The sequence below is a fragment of the Pseudonaja textilis genome, chromosome 2 (assembly GCF_049901715.1).
Source record: "Pseudonaja textilis isolate UNSWEBS1 chromosome 2, rPseTex1.2, whole genome shotgun sequence".
Lineage (NCBI taxonomy): Eukaryota > Metazoa > Chordata > Lepidosauria > Squamata > Elapidae > Pseudonaja > Pseudonaja textilis.
In genome coordinates this window covers 4,926,325-4,941,933 of record NC_141991.1, presented here as the reverse complement: position 1 = coordinate 4,941,933, position 15,609 = coordinate 4,926,325, and the positions used below count along the sequence as shown (strand labels likewise).

The 15,609-nt window shown below is 47.0% G+C and overlaps 1 protein-coding gene across 1 annotated transcript in view; it reads left to right on the top strand.

Moving 5' to 3' along the window:
• Positions 1-15,609, top strand: part of LOC113450239 (alpha-2-macroglobulin-like) — an 81,766-nt gene that overhangs the window by 41,377 nt on the left and 24,780 nt on the right. The window contains exons 19-25 of the mRNA XM_087927695.1: positions 865-1,093; positions 4,893-5,019; positions 8,208-8,329; positions 8,912-8,963; positions 10,009-10,092; positions 12,227-12,403; positions 15,364-15,448. Of these exons, the coding sequence (XP_087783821.1) occupies positions 865-1,093; positions 4,893-5,019; positions 8,208-8,329; positions 8,912-8,963; positions 10,009-10,092; positions 12,227-12,403; positions 15,364-15,448 (876 nt within the window). The remainder of the gene's footprint in view (positions 1-864; positions 1,094-4,892; positions 5,020-8,207; positions 8,330-8,911; positions 8,964-10,008; positions 10,093-12,226; positions 12,404-15,363; positions 15,449-15,609) is intronic.

Genomic DNA, 15,609 nt, shown 5'->3' with positions numbered 1-15,609 from the left:
TTTATGAGTTGACACCGAGTCCAAAATTGATGCCGCTAAGCAAGACAGTCGTTAAGGGAGTTGTGCCCCATTTTTACGACCTTTCTTGCCACGGTTAAGTGAATCACTGCGGTGGTTCAAGCTAGTAACCCGGTTGCTAAGTGAATCTGGCTTCCCCTCCTCCCTTACTCTGCTTGTCAGTGGGTCACACAAGGCGATCACAAGACCCCTGGACACGGCCACCGTCATAAATACGAGTCAGTTGCTTAAATATCCAGATTTTGACCTCCGGGATACTGCAACCGTTGTAAGTGTGAAAAATGGTCACCAGTTTCCTTTTTTCCAGTCCTGTTGTAACTTTGAATGGTCATTAAACAAACGGTTATAAGTTGATGGTTTTCTCACTTTGTCAGGCCAGGAAAATGCAGGTGGTCCTTGACTTACAACAGTTCAGTTAAGGACCGTTCAGTGTTACACCATCACTGAAAAAAAAAGCGACTTATGACCATTTTTCACACTTGCGACCGTTGCAGTATTCCCCAGGATGGTGCGATCAAAATTCGGATGCTTGGCAACTGCTTCTTATTTATGATGGTTGCTGTGTCCCAGGTGGTCACTTGATCCCCTTTTGCAACCTTCTGACAAGCCAAGTCGACGGGGAAGCCGGACTCACTTAACGACCCTGTCGCTCAGTGAATCACCTCAGTGATTCACTTGAGCCCCACGTGGCAAGGAAAGTCGCAAAGCGGGAACAAGCTCGCTTAACAAATTTCTCGCTTAGCGACAAACCCTTTGGGCTACAAAACAATGGTGGTCGTACGTTGAGGACTACCTGTATTGCTTGGGGAAATTCATCGCCCCCTCTGTTTCTCTTGCCTCCCTCAGCAGTGAGACCGAGCTCACCGTGCCCGTCACCATTCCCGACACCATCACAGATTGGAGAGCGGGAGCCTTCTGCTTGTCCCCCGCCGTGGGCTTCGGCCTGGCCCAAACCACCTACCTCAAGGCCATCCAGCCGTTCTTCGTTGAGGTCACCCAGCCATACAGCGTAATACGGGAAGAAATCTTTGCCCTGAAGGCCACCATCTTCAGTTATCTGAAACACCCTATGCAGGTGAGGAACCCTTCCATCTTTGCCGCCTCCATTCTCTTTCTGTCTGCATCGATTTCTCTCTGGAGGCATGGCCTGTTGTGGTCCGCCGGTGGCCTACGGAGATGGCAGCAAAGTGGAGAGGAACACGGGCCAGTCCTGGAGTCTGGGGAGGGCTTGGACCAAGGGATCTGCGTCCAACCCAGAGATGGGGCCAGGACCATCTGGGAGTTACGTGTTGACTCCAGAGCCTCCAGAATCTGACATCAGCGAGGCAGAGGAACAGGGGAAGCCTGTTCCCAGTGCGCGCTTGCTCAGAGCTGCCAGAAGGCAAGAGCAGTTAAGACAAAAGTGTAAGGCTACTCGAGAGTAAGGCTTGGAGATGATAGGCCCCCTCCCATACGACATAAAGGAGGAGCAAAGGGACATGAGCCTTTGCAGGAAGCAACTTTGTTCGTTCTGATCGGTTTAAACTCTGAAGCTCCGTATTGACTGTGTGCTCCATTTGGCCTCGTAGAGCTCATTGGCAATTTAGTCGGCAGCATTTCAAGGGAGATAAAGGTGGGTGCTTATCAGCCTTATCTCGAAACACTGTGGCAGACGTCTGTTGGACTCTTCACACAATGTTTGGGACTCATTACGGGCTGTGAATGCATATAATTCACAGCCGTTGAAATTTCTGACCCATTCTGGAGAACCGGTAGCGGAAATTTTGAGTAGTTCAGAGAACTGGCAAATACCACCTCTAATTGGCCCTGCCCCCATCTAGTCTCTGCCTCTCCAATCCCAGCTGATCAGCTGGGTCTTCTTTCGCTGCCCTGCAAAGGAGAATGGAGCTGGAAAGCAGGTTAGTGGGGTGGAAACGGAATGGAGATTTTATAGTATCCTTCCCCTGCCATGCCCACCAAGCCACACCACGCCCACCAAGCAACGCCCACAGAACTGGTAGTAAAAAAAATTTGAATCCCACTATTGCCGTGTATACAGGTAGTTCCCAGTTCATTTAGTGGACTGTTGGCACCAATAAAAGGGATCTATGACCGTTTTTCACATTTATGACCCCATGGTCATGTGATCAAAATCTAGACACTTGATAACTGGCATGCACTGATCACGGTTAGGGTCTCCCACGGTCACACGCACCCCATGCTTACTAACCGCAGTGATTTATTTCACTGCCGGTATTGAGAAAGGTCATAAAATGGGTGGGGGGGAACCCTCACTTAATAACTTGTCTTGCTTAACGACAGACATTTCAGGGGGGGGGGGATTGTGGTCGTAAGATCAAGGGCTACCTGTATTTAAGGCAAAGTTTGTTTGAAGCATGGTTTCCCGAAAGCAAGAATATGGGGAGTGAAAGTAACCGTGGTTGGTTTTTCAGTTTGGGCCCCTTTCTTCCTTCCTTTTCACTGCTTTTTTCTTTTCTCTTTGATGGGGTGGTTTGAGACGGAGAAAAATAAACCAGGAAAAAAAACCAGAAAAGTATCAATTATGTGTGTTCTTTCACCCATCACAGTCACAACCAGGAAGTCAATACCGAACTGGGGTTCAAACTATGCCTTAAAGCAGAGGTCTCCAAACTTGGCAACTTTAAGACTTGTGGACTTCAACTCCCAGAATTCCTCAGCCAGCATGAGGAATTCTGGGATTTGAAGTCCACAAGTCTTAAAGTTGCCAAGTTTGAGGACCTCTGCCTTAAAGCAAACCACGCTTTGTTCACTGAACCCGTTTGCATATCAGGCAAACTCTCTCACAAACCAACTTTTCCTTGTGTGTTCTTGAATAACCCAGATTTAACCATAGAGCAGCATTTCCCTTCCTCTTTGCAGCTCGTCTTGTGATCGGGAAATTAGCGGGATGTGAGATGCTTTCAAAATGCTCATTCCAAAAAAGTACAGAAGAGAAATGATAAAAGAAAGCATGATTTTGATGCATTGTAAAATTCATCTTCCAGACCACAGAATTTAGAAAGGGTCCGTGCTCTCTCTCTCTCTCTCTCTCACACACACACACGGCTAAAAACAGAATAAATACATCTGTAAATATTTTGTAAAGCATTGGTCAGAGACGGGACTGACCGGTTTTTTTTTTCCTTTGAAGATGTTTCGATTCTCATCCAAGAAGCTTCATTCTGTCAGCTTCTTCTTCCACTATCCTGTCAGAGCTGAAGAAGCTTCTTGGATGAGAAGCGAAATGTCTTCAGAGGAAAAAAAAAAAAAAAAAGAACGGGAAAGTCCAGTTGTCAGCTTTGGAATCCGTATTCATCGCTGCCACATAGCTTGAGAAAGTGGGACGGGGGTGATTTTTACTGCGTAGCTCTAAGTAGACAAAATAGAATTGTTTTGTTCGTTCCAGGTCATAGAGTGTGACGCAGAAGAAAAACGGAATTTACTCTGGGATTGGTTCATGTGATGTGAAGATGAGGGGGAAAAGGGGATGGTTTGTAGTTTTGGGACATTGTGGGGAGTCCGGGAAACTTTTAGTATCGAAATTCCACAGATGTGCCAGGTGCTCTTCTAATAAAGGTACTTCTGAGATTATGCTCATCTCGGAATGACTGATTGGAATGGAGGTTCCTTGGAACGCTGACACCAATTGCCTCCTGAAAAAGCACCTTTGGGAAAAACTGGTTGTAGTAACTGTATTCTAAGTGTAGATTCAGTATGGCATTAAGGGGTGGGCTTCGAAAATTTCAGCAACCGGTTCTTTGCCCAGTTGCTGGGTGTGTGTGGCCATGGTGGGCATGGCGTAGTCGGCCTCCTGCAGCACGGCGGGGCAGGGGCGGCGTTTTCCCAGGCTCCGGAGGCTTTCCTCAAACCTCTGGGAGAGTGAAAATGGCCTCCCTTGGGCTCTGGAGGCCAGAAACAGGCCCGTTTCTGGCCTTCTGGAGCCTCCGGGAGGCCCTGTACTTACCTCACATCCAAAATGGGCCATGTGGAGACTCCTGCGAGGGCCGGGGCAAGGTAGGAGGGGTAGGATTTGGTGGCTCACCGAACCGGACATAACATTAGTTACGGCCCACCCCTGACAGCATTATTAAGTGGTAGCAACCCTTCTCATGGACTTGATTCTATCCCTGTGTTCATGCAACCTAGAATTGATATTGTTGAACTACAGCTCTCGGCCTCCCTCAGAGTTAACTGCTACCCAGCGCAGCTGGGGGATGTAGTCCAGCGAGATTTTGGAAGGGCTCAGATTCTCCACATCTGCTGGAGGCCCATCTGACATTTGGGGTGGCGTTCATCTCCTCTTCCTCCTTGTTCTGTGAGCCTGTGAGGTGTTAGAAATTGATAGTCACCTAACAGTTGGGTTGGAAATATATAAACCAGGGTAGACCTTTAATACTGTCTCTTTAAGGGAATGCTAAAATTGTAATTGGGTGTGGTTCCTCAAACGGCCATAAGATGGAACCAGAAACCTGGGTTGTTTAATCCTGTTGTTGATAGTTGCTAGTTGGTCGATGTTCTGATGTTCGTTGTTTTGGGTTCCTGAATGTTGCTGATCGTTGTTCTTCTTGGATTGCTGTAAGTCTGGTGCTGAACTGTTTATGATACTGGACTTTGATATTTGGATTATCCCTGGACTGAAAAACTGACTGCTTTAACCGTGTATGACTTGGACTGCTTGTTGGACTTTGCTTAACCGTTTAGTGAAAGTAAAAACCTACATTTTACTATACAGTGTATCTGTGTGCTGGTTGTGTATTATTCCTCACCACTCTCACTACGTCTCCCTGTGTGCACTCATTCTCCTAACGGGGAATTACCTCAACATGAGGCAACGGTGATCTTCTTCCATCTAACTCCTTTCTGGCCATCGACAGGTCAGCATATCGCTATTGCTTTCTCCCGACTTCGATGCTTCCCCTGTGGACAAGGAACAGGCTTCCTATTGTCTTCCCGTGGATGGAAGGAAAACAGTCTCATGGAAAGTTACTCCCAAAACTCTGGGTAAGTGCTGAAGGTTAAACATGGCTTCTTAGGCTCATGCCTCAGCATGCATATATTCCATATACTTTTTTTTATTGGGTTACAAGCAGGGGTGAGATTCAGCCGGTACAGACCGGTTCGGGCAAACTGGTAGTTCCGGCGATGAAGTGGCCCCGCCCACCTGCCCCTGCGTTAGTCTGCGAAGCGCGCTCTCACCAAACCGGTTGTTACACCAGTTGAATCCCAGCACTGGTTATAAGATAAGATACAAAATAGACAAATAAATAGGAAAACGGTGGGGAGGAAGAAGGGGAAGAAAAGTGAGGAAGGATAAGAAAAAAGAACCATTGACTTCCGACTCTCTCTGTGGCAGTAAAGATCAAGTGAGGTAGTAATACCACTCTATAAAGCTTTAGTAAGACCACACCTAGAATAATGCATCCAATTTTGGTTACCATATTATAAAAGAGATGTTGAGACTCTAGAAAAAGTACAGAGACGAGCAACCAGGAAGATTAGGGGACTAAAACATATGAAGAACGGTTACAGGAACTGGGCGTGGCCAGTCTAGGGAAGAGAAGGACCAGGGGAGACATGATAGCAGTCTTCCAATATTTGAGGGGCTGCCACAGAGAGGAAGGGGCAAGGTATTTTCTAAAGCACCTGTAGGCTAGACAAGGAATAATGGATGGAAACTGAACAAGGAGAGATTTAACCTGGAAATAAGGGAAAACTTTCTGACAGAACAATCAACCAATGGAACAGCTTGTCCTCAGAAGTTGTGGGAGCGCCATCACTTGAGACCTTCAAGAAGAGATGGGACTGCCATTTGTCAGAAATGGTGTAGGGTCTCCCGCTTGGGCAGTGGGGTTGGACTAGATGACCTGTATGGTCACTTCCAACTCTGATTATCTGTTATCTGTTAAGTAAAATAAGGCATTAACGTCAAATCACAACTTTTGGGTTTTTTTTTTCATAATAATATGAACAAGCCGGTGGTGGGTGGGCCCAGCAGCTAATCCTCGGAGCTACCTGTTCAGCCGAACCAGGCCAAACCGGTAGAATACCACCAAGTATTGGAACAAGCCACTTCTATAAAGATCTATCCATCTCATCTGTAAAACCCCAAATCAAGGTTTAATTCCTTTCTACTTCAAGCACAAAGTTCGGAAGCCATCTGAAGAGGGGGAGGGAGAGAGAGAGAGAGAGACAGAGAGTTTGATGACTGCTTATGTCTATAAGTATAACCACACTGAAACCCCTGCACAGGTAGTCCTTGACTTACAACAGTGACTATTCAAAGTTACAAGGGCACTGAAAAAAAATGACCATTGTGACCATTTTTTCACACAACCTTCACCGCATCCCCCACGGTCTCACGATCGAAATGCGGACACTTGGCAAACGGTTCGTATTTACGGCGGTTGCACTGTCCCAGAGCCACCCAGGTCTCCTATTGCAACCTTTTGACCAGGAAAGTCAATGGGGAAGCAGGACCCCCTTCTTAACAACTCGGCGTGACTAACTTAACAACGGCAGCAATTTCCCTTAACAACCGCAGCTGGAAAGGTCGTAAAATGGGGCAAAACTCACGTAACGACTGTCTCGCTTAGTCTGTGATTCTTATCGCCCAGACCCAGCTCAAGGTCCCTGGGGTTCCGCTGGCTGTTTGTCCTTACCCAGACCCAAAAAAAACAAGAAATAAAGGAAAAAAGTATAGCTATAGCAGTAACACTTAGATTTATATACAGGGTGGGCTGCTGGGGTTCTCAGGGGTTCAGGAGAGCCCCTAGCTAATAAGATTCTTGGCAGTTCTGAGGACCCCCAAATCCCACTCCTGGCTGGCCCCGCCCACCCTTCCCCGCCCCTCCCAGGAGTCCCACGCGCAGCTCGATTTGGATGCAGATAAGGGCAGGCCGCACACGGAGGGTGAAAAACGGGCCTCCCAGAAGTTCGGGAAGGCAAAAAATGAGCCCGTTGATGGGTGGGTGTGGCCTACTCGATCTCCTGCACCATGGCTGGGGTGTTTTTGCCCTGCCCGGGCTCCGGAGGCTTTCCTCGAGTCTCCAGGAGGGAGAAAATGGCTTCCCTGGGCTCCTGAGGCTTTCCCTGAGTCTCCAGGATGGAGAAAATGGCTTCCCTGGGCTCCTGAGGCTTTCCCCAAGTCTTCAGGAGGGAGAAAATGGCTTCCCTGGGCTCCGGAGGCTTTCCCTGAGTCTCCAGGAGGGAGAAAATGGCTTCCCTGGGCTCCGGAGGCTTTCCCCAAGCCTCCAGGTGGGAGAAAATGGCTTCCCTGGGCTCCTGAGGCTTTCCCGAACCTCCAGGAGGGAGAAAATGGCTTCCCTGGGCTCCTGAGGCTTTCCCGAGCCTCCAGGAGGGAGAAAATGGCTTCCTGGGCTCTGGAGGCTTTCCTTGAGCCTCCAGGAGGGAGAAAATGGCTTCCCTGGGCTCCTGAGGCTTTCCCTGAGTCTCCAGGAGGGAGAAAATGGCTTCCCTGGGTTCCAGAGGCTTTCCTCGAGCCTCCAGGAGGGAGAAAATGGCTTCCCTGGGCTCCGGAGGCTTTCCCTGAGTCTCCAGGAGGGAGAAAATGGCTTCCCTGGGCTCCTGAGGCTTTCCCTGAGTCTCTAGGAGGGAGAAAATGGCTTCCCTGGGCTCCTGAGGCTTTCCCTGAGTCTCCAGGAGAGAGAAAATGGCTTCCCTGGGCTCTGGAGGCTTTTCTTGAATCTCCAGGTGGGAGAAAATGGCTTCCCCGGGCTCTGGAGGCTCTCTGGAAACTAGGGAAGCCATTTTCTCCCTCCTGGAGGCTCGAGGAAAGCCTCCGGAGCCCGAGCAGGGCAAAAACACCCCAGCCGTGGTGCAGGAGGTCGAGTAGGCCACACCCACCCAGCAACCCAGGCCAAGAACCCATTGCTAAAATGTTTGAAGCCCACCCCTGCTTAATTACCGTTTCGCTGTGCCTTTACAGACCCCTCAAGGCCTTTATAGAATCAGCCTATCGCCCTCAACAATCTGAGTCCTCCTTTTGTTGACCTGGGAAGGATGAAAGGCTGAATCAACTTTTGAGTCTCTCACCCTCGGACCGCTGGCAGCCTGCGGCAGTCAGCAGAAACAGCCTGCAGTACTGCATTCTAACCATTGAGCCCCCACGGTTCACAGATGCTCAAGCAATCTGGGGATACACCTGACTGAGTGTCCCTTTTTGGTTCTAGGGGAAGTCAACTTTACAATAACAGCAGAGGCCCTGAAGTCCACCCAGCTCTGTGGGAACGAAATTGCGGAAGTGCCTGCCAAAGGACAGAGGGACATCGTGATCAAAACCCTGCTAGTCGAGGTACGTACAGGCTGCTCTCGTCCGTGGTGAGGGCAAGGATGGAGTTGAGAGTAATGATATATTAAAGTAAGAGTCATGTTTCCTAGTAAATTAAGTTTTCTTGATGACAGCGTGAAAGGGTTTGGGTTTTTTCCCCCAGTTGTTGGAAGAAATATCCATCTGGTTCAGTTCCAAGTGGGGAGAAGGACACTGAAAACATGGAGGCTGATTGGAAAGATAGTTTATTGGTGAATCAGAAAGATGGGGTGGTTCTGGGCAGCTGACCACATGGGCCTGAGAGTTGAGTGGCTTTTATACCCTCTCTTGAGCTTTGCCCTTGAGCTTCCTGTTCCTGTGGCAAGAGCATGTATTCTTTTGGCTGTAGTCAGAGGCCATAGATAACTTTGCAGGTTATCTGAGTCAAGCTTGGTTAAAACTTGGGCTGATGCAATGCAGTTCCTATTGTGGCTGAATGGCTTTGCCCTTTACCCAGCTTTCATCGTCATAGGAGATTTTTTAAAAAATTCAGAAAATAAGTTAGGAATTTTAAGAAATATCTAACATTCATTTTCACTTTTTCCCTCTTCTTCTCTTTTCATAAAGCCTGAAGGAATCGAGACGGAAGTGGTCATCAACAAGTTGCTATGTGGAGCCAGTAAGTATCAACCAGCAGCCACCCACTTTCTTCTTGCCAAATTTGAGAAACACGGCTCTACAGTATGATCCTTTCATGTATATGTATAAACAAGCCTCTTTAAGCAGACTCCTTTTGGTAGAGATAGAGAACTATATGGCTCCTATAGCATAGGGGTGAGTAAACATGTAGCCATAGAGCCCTGGTGGCGCAGTGGTGAGAATGCAGTATTGCAGTCTAATTCTGCTGACTGCCAGCAGTTTGATTTTCACTGGTTCCAAGATTGACTCAGCCTTCCATCCTTCTGAGGTTGGTAAAACGAGGACCCGGATTGTTGGGAGAAGTAGGCTGACACTGTAAACCCCTTAGGGCTGTAAAGCACTGTGAAATGGTTTATATTGTAAATCTAAGTGCTACTGCTATCGCCCAGAGGGCGATAGCGAATCTATAGCACGCAGAGCCATTTGTGCCGGCACGCGAGCCGCAGGCGAACTTACCTCACTGTGCATGTGTGCACCACACAGCTGATTTTTTTTTTGGCTGGTTTGAGGCCTTTTTCGGCCTCCCAGAGGCTTGAAAAAAGCCTCTGCAGGGCTTTGCAGGACGGATAATAGGCCCGTTTCATCATTTCCTATAATACCAGAAGTGACGAAACGGGCCTATTATTCGCCCTGCAAAGCCTGCAGAGGCTTTTTTCAAGATTTTGAGGAGGCCGAAAATCAGCTGGGAGGTGCAGTGCAGGTAAGGGTGGGGGGATTGTGCACGCATGCGCAGGGGGACATGAGGGGGTGCGCATTGCCTTCTGGATGCTGGCACATGAGTGCGCAAGCTCAAGCACGCACACGATTTTTGGCACAGGAGCCCCAAAAGGTTAGCCGCCACTGGCCTAGAGCTACAGATGAGTCCAAGAACTTGTGAAATCTAAAGGAGACGCCAATTCTTAAATGTCCCTAGCCATTGGATTAAATAATGGGTACTAGAGATAGCCGGAAATGAGAAAATTAGCAATAAAAGAACAAAGAGGCTCAATCCAGACTGTCTTTTTTTTTTTCCTCCTTGCTTGCAGAAAACAACCAACCCACAACTATTCCCTTAAAGGTCCCAGAGAACATCGTGGAGAAATCTGCCAGGGCTACCTTCTGTGTGTTGGGTAAGTGATGCACTATGGCAAGAATACGTGTACAGGCTGCCATTCCTTCTCCCGTCTGGTTATGTCCAACTCTAGGGGGCACTGCTCGTTTCTGTTTTTTAGCCAAGGGAGAAAGTGTTGTCCATAGATGCTTCCGTGATCATGGCTATATGTTGAGGCGATATGTTGAGGCACACGATTAACCTTCCCTCCTAAGTGGTGTCAATTTATCTAACTTGCGCTTGCATGCTTTCAAACTCCTCGATGGGCAGGAGCTGGGGCAGGAGCTCATCCCATCCCGCAGCACTTGGGTCTCAAACCTGGGTTGTCACTTTTCTAACTAATAAGCTGAGTGTCTTTAACCGCCTTAAAATGTTCCAAGGGGTCTTTTAGGACAGTGGCCCACAACCTTTTTTGAACCAGGGACCGGTTTCACAATTATTTATTCTTCCACGGACCGGTACCTGAGTAACGTGAGACTCCACCACCACTGGGACGGCTCTTCGTTCAAATCCACCACCCTTCGACAAAACTAAGGCGCGAGCACCCAAACGCTGCTTTCCAACTGAAAAACCGGAAGCACTTTCCAACCAAAAACCCAGAAGCAACCAAAAACCCGGAAGCGCTGTCGAAACAAGATGGCAGCGCCCAAGCTTTGCGGCCCAGTAAAAAATGATCCACGGACTGGTACTGGTCCGGGGACCGGTGGTTGGGGACCCCTGTTTTAGGAGGAGGTTTGCTTGGAAAGCTGTGTGTTTGGTGATGAAATACAGCCAATATACAAACACTAATAAACATATTTACAGACCCCCCCTCACATCCTGGACATAAACTGTTTCAACTCCTACCCTCAAAACGAGCACTGCACACCAGAACAACTAGACACAAGGACAGTTATTTCCTGAAAGCCATCACTCTGCTAAACAAATAATTCCCTCAACACTGTCCAACTATTTACAAAGTCTGCACTGCTATTACTAGTAATCTTCTCATCACTCCTTATCACCCACCCCCTCCCACTTGTGACTGTACGACTGTAGCTTTGTCACTTGTATTCTTACGGTTTATACTGACTGTTTCCTAGTATGATTTGATTGCTTATTTGTACTCTATATCGTGAAGTGTTGCACCTGATGAATCTTGATGAATGTATCTTTTCTTTTAAAATATTTTAAAGCTTATTTTAAATAGTTACATTGACTTATTGAATTGTCCTGTGGCGAGTTGATCTGCAGCTCTTGCAAGAGGCAGGAACTTTATGTAATCATGTAAAGTGAGTTGACTATGGCAAGTTGGCCATGGTGAATTGGCCGTGGAGAGTTGGCCATGGAGAGTTGTCCCACAGTGACTTGGCCATGGTGAGATGGCCTTGATGAGTTGGCTATGGTGAGTTGGCCATGGTGAGTTGGCCGTGGAGAGTTGGCCGTGGAGAGTTGTCCCACGGCGACTTGGCCGTGGCAAGTTGGCCATGGTGAGATGGCCTTGATGAGTTGGCTATGGTGAGTTGGCCATGGTGAGCTGCCCCATTCCAGCTGTGCCAGTAGAATACGTTACATTAAATGATTAAGAATCAAAAGATGTTCCCTCCATTTTGAAAACTTGAAATTGTCTTAGAGGAAGGGGCTGGTCTTCTTTTCAAATAAAGCTCCTTAATTCCCAGAGAGATTGGAAGGGTTGCCCCAGAGGCCTTGCAACCTTGGGCTTTTCATGTTTGAAACTAGCTTTCTTTTTCTGTTTTTTTTTCCCCCCATTATTTCTATTCTTACCCTCCTTCCTTGGGGTCATTCTCTCTGCTGGTGCTCTGTCCCTCCTGCTCTTTTGCCCCCTTGACCAAATCTGCCTCTCCTTGACTTCCTGGGACTCCCCGTTTCACTCACGTTGAAATATCTTCTCGCTCCCCCAAAGGGTTTATTTATGTCATTTATTGATTTGATTTGATTTGTCAATCGCTTACAAGATAATAGAGGTAAGTATAAACATGAGTAAGAATACAGGAAAGAGGTACGAATAAATGGGGACAATAGGACAGGGATGGTAGGCACGATGGTGCAACTTAGGCACGCCCCTTAACAGACCTCTTAGGAATGGGGTGAGGTCAATAGCGGATAGTGGATTCTCAACTCTTGACGTCTTTCATATCTCTTCCCTGTCACAGGTGACATCTTAGGCTCTGCCATCCAGAACGTGCATCAGCTTCTCCAGTTGCCTTCTGGCTGTGGGGAACAAAACATCGCCCTTTTGGCCCCCAATATTTACATCTTGGACTACCTGAACAAGACTGACCAGCTGACCGAGGAAACGAAGTCAAAGGCAATTGGATACTTAGTGGCTGGTAAGAAGATTCCACAGAATTATGCCAAAGGGGCCCCTGTACCTGTTTCTCCTTTGGGGGGGGGAGGCAGAACAAGAGGAATTCATTAATTCATTGTTTGATGCTCATCTTGCCACATAGGGACTCTCAAGGAATTGTCTCTGATTGACAAGATTAATCATCAGGGTCTAATAGAAAGGATCAGTACGTATATCCGTCCAAAATGGTGTAGGGCAGTGATGGCGAACCTTTTTGTTGTGGTGTGCTGAAAGCACATGCACGCGCACGTGCCAGCAGCCACAATGCAATGTGTCCCCCCCCCGCGTATGTGCGCGCAACACCCTGTTAGGCATCCAGAAATTGTCCATGGTAATCAAATCACTCCGAGACAAGTATAATCTTCAATTGATTTATTAGGAACAGCTCTGGTACATCTACGGCAATTTCCAAAACTGAAACTCATTTCCAACGCATCTCCCAAATTCCCCCCTATCTCCTCCCACTTACTATACTTCATAAATCACGAGAACCAGTTAACTGCAGCTGGAATTTTTTAATGCGACATACTAAATAACCTTGGCTGTTCAACTCCCTCCCCCTCCCCCTTGCATTACATTTTTCACATTCTTGCGGCAGCTGAACTAAGAGCTGACACCCCCTGCCTCTCCCCCTTACCGGCACTGCCGGAAGTGCCCATTTCAGCCTCCGGAGGGCCTCTGGAACCCAGGGGAGGCCATTTTCGCCCTCCTGGAGGCTCAAGAGAAGCCTCTGGAGCCTTGGGAGGCTGAAATTTCGGCACTTCCAGTATTTCCGGAAAGCCCATTTTTCAGCCTCCTGCAGAGGCTTCCTTCGAGTCTTCTGGAGAGCGAAAACAGCCTCATAGGGGCTGAAAATCAGCTGGGAGACACAGGCATGCACTGTGCAGGTAAGTTTGGCTGAGGCTCGCATGCCCGCACAAATGTCTTTGTGCCACCTGTGGCAGGCGTGCCATAGGTTCGCCATCACGGCTGTAGGGTCTCCTGCTTGGGTGGCAGTGGGGAGGGGGTTGGACTAGTCACTAGATGACCTAAAAAAATCCCTTCCAACTTTGTTAATCTGTATCTGTATCTGTATTCCTGCCCGTTTTGCAGGAAATGTGACCTTAGCTGAATTATCAGCAAACCATCGGCCTAATGATGAATTAAATTAATTTATAGTGGTCAATTTTGATAATTAATAGCTGCACGTCCAGGATACGTTTTGCTTATCTTTTGACCCTATTTTCCATTTGGTTACAAAATGGAAAATGAAAATGAAAATAATAATAATAATAATAATAATAATAATAATAATAATAATAATAATAATAATGGAAGAGGGGGGAAGAGGGATATTTCCATTTATTTAATATTATTTTATTTTACTACGCAAAGGGCATCTCTGATATAATTAGTGAATGTTCTTCTCCTTTAATTGTAACCTTTAATTCAATTCCCTCTAGCCTCCAATTTTTAAAGTCTAGGGGAAGAATTCTTTATAACTCATTCCAAAATCATGCATCAAATTTATCTCAACTTTGAGTTCATTTATAACTTTCTAAAATCCAAGTTTTAATTAAAATTTCTTTCACTAAGAATTAAAAGAAACTTACCTGGCATTTTCAGACTTGCTGATCCAAAGGTTCTGAATAAGCTAAAAATTAGTTAACAAGCAACTTCTGGGAGTAACAAGAAAAGGGAAGTAAATTATAGGAGCCCAGTATCCTTAAAGATGCTGATCAGGGTTTGAGCATTCCCTCATCTCCCAGGCCTCTAAATTGAATGGAGACCACTCCCTTGTGGTCTCTTTGAAAGGAGCCGCTGTCTGGAGCACTTGTGGGTAATCTCAAGTCTTCTCCTTGCTGGAGAGGAATTATCAAAGAGCGGTCTATTTTCAGTTTGCTTATTGGCTCTGCCTTTTTGGGGAGCTATCTTCAGGGGTGGGGATCCTACCGGTTCGGGTCGGTCATATAGAACTGGTAGCTCCAAAGAGCAGCTGACACCGAACTGGTTCACCGCCTGCCCGGGCTCTAGGTTGTCCTTTAGCGGCTGCGTTTTCCTCCTCAGCTGCTTTGCGTGGCACAGCTGCGTGTCAGCTGGAAAAGGTAAATGCTTGCTGGAGCTGGTAGTGCGCATGTGCATGTAGCACATGTTTAACACGCATGTGTGCGCTCCTCAAACCAGTTGTTATCCCGGTCAGATTCCCACCTCTGGCCATCTTCAATCGGCCATTTCTTCCTCAGAAATCACTGTTGAGGTATTTCCCCGTTAGGAGAATGAGCGCATACAGGGAGACGTATAGAGAGTAGTGTAGGAATAATACACACAGAGCACACAGATACACTGTACAGTAAATGTAGGTTTTTACTTCCAGAAACGCTAAGCAAAGTCCAAACAAGCAATCCAAAGTCATTCACAAGTTAAATCAGTCAGTTTTCAATCCAGGGATAATCCAAATATCAAAGTCCAGTGTCAAAAAACAGTTCAGTATCAGACTTACATTAAATCCAGGAATATCAGTCAATTAGAAGAAATGGAGGAACGGCAATACTTTCCAAGAGAAGGAAACAGAGATACACTCACACTCTCTTCTGAGACTCAGACTAAAACAATCCAGGCTCCTGGCTCCATCTTATGGCTGTTTGAAAAACCACACCCAATTGCAGTTTTTGCAATCTCTTAAAGACATAGTACGAAAATGTTTATCCTGGTTTATATATTTCTAACCCAAATTGCTGTTAAGTGAGTTATATTCCTAACAGCCACCATTTGTATAGGAGACTACCCAAAAAGTCCCCAGTTTCTATTTAGACTGGGAGGTCAGAAAACTATTATAGTCCGTTTCTGTAATGTAAAAACACAAACACGGATGTATCTTCAAAGTCAACAAGCCCTGAGCTTGACTCAAGGAAGGCTTCGCTGTTTATTGAATACATACAAACTAACATTCACCCTCTATTGCAGGCTACCAGAGACAGTTGAACTACAAGCATGCCGACGGTTCCTACAGCACCTTTGGGCAAAGTAGCAACCAGCCTGGAAATACCTGGTAAGATTCACGGCATTAGGCTCTGAGGTTGTCTCTGCAGGTTTGCGTGGGTGCATGCAAAAATGTACTTCCCATCTTTGCTAGTATCCTTGGCAAGGTAAATATTTTTTTGCTTACAGGGGAAGCTTGTTAGGAGCATGAAAATGCTGATCTGGGGTATG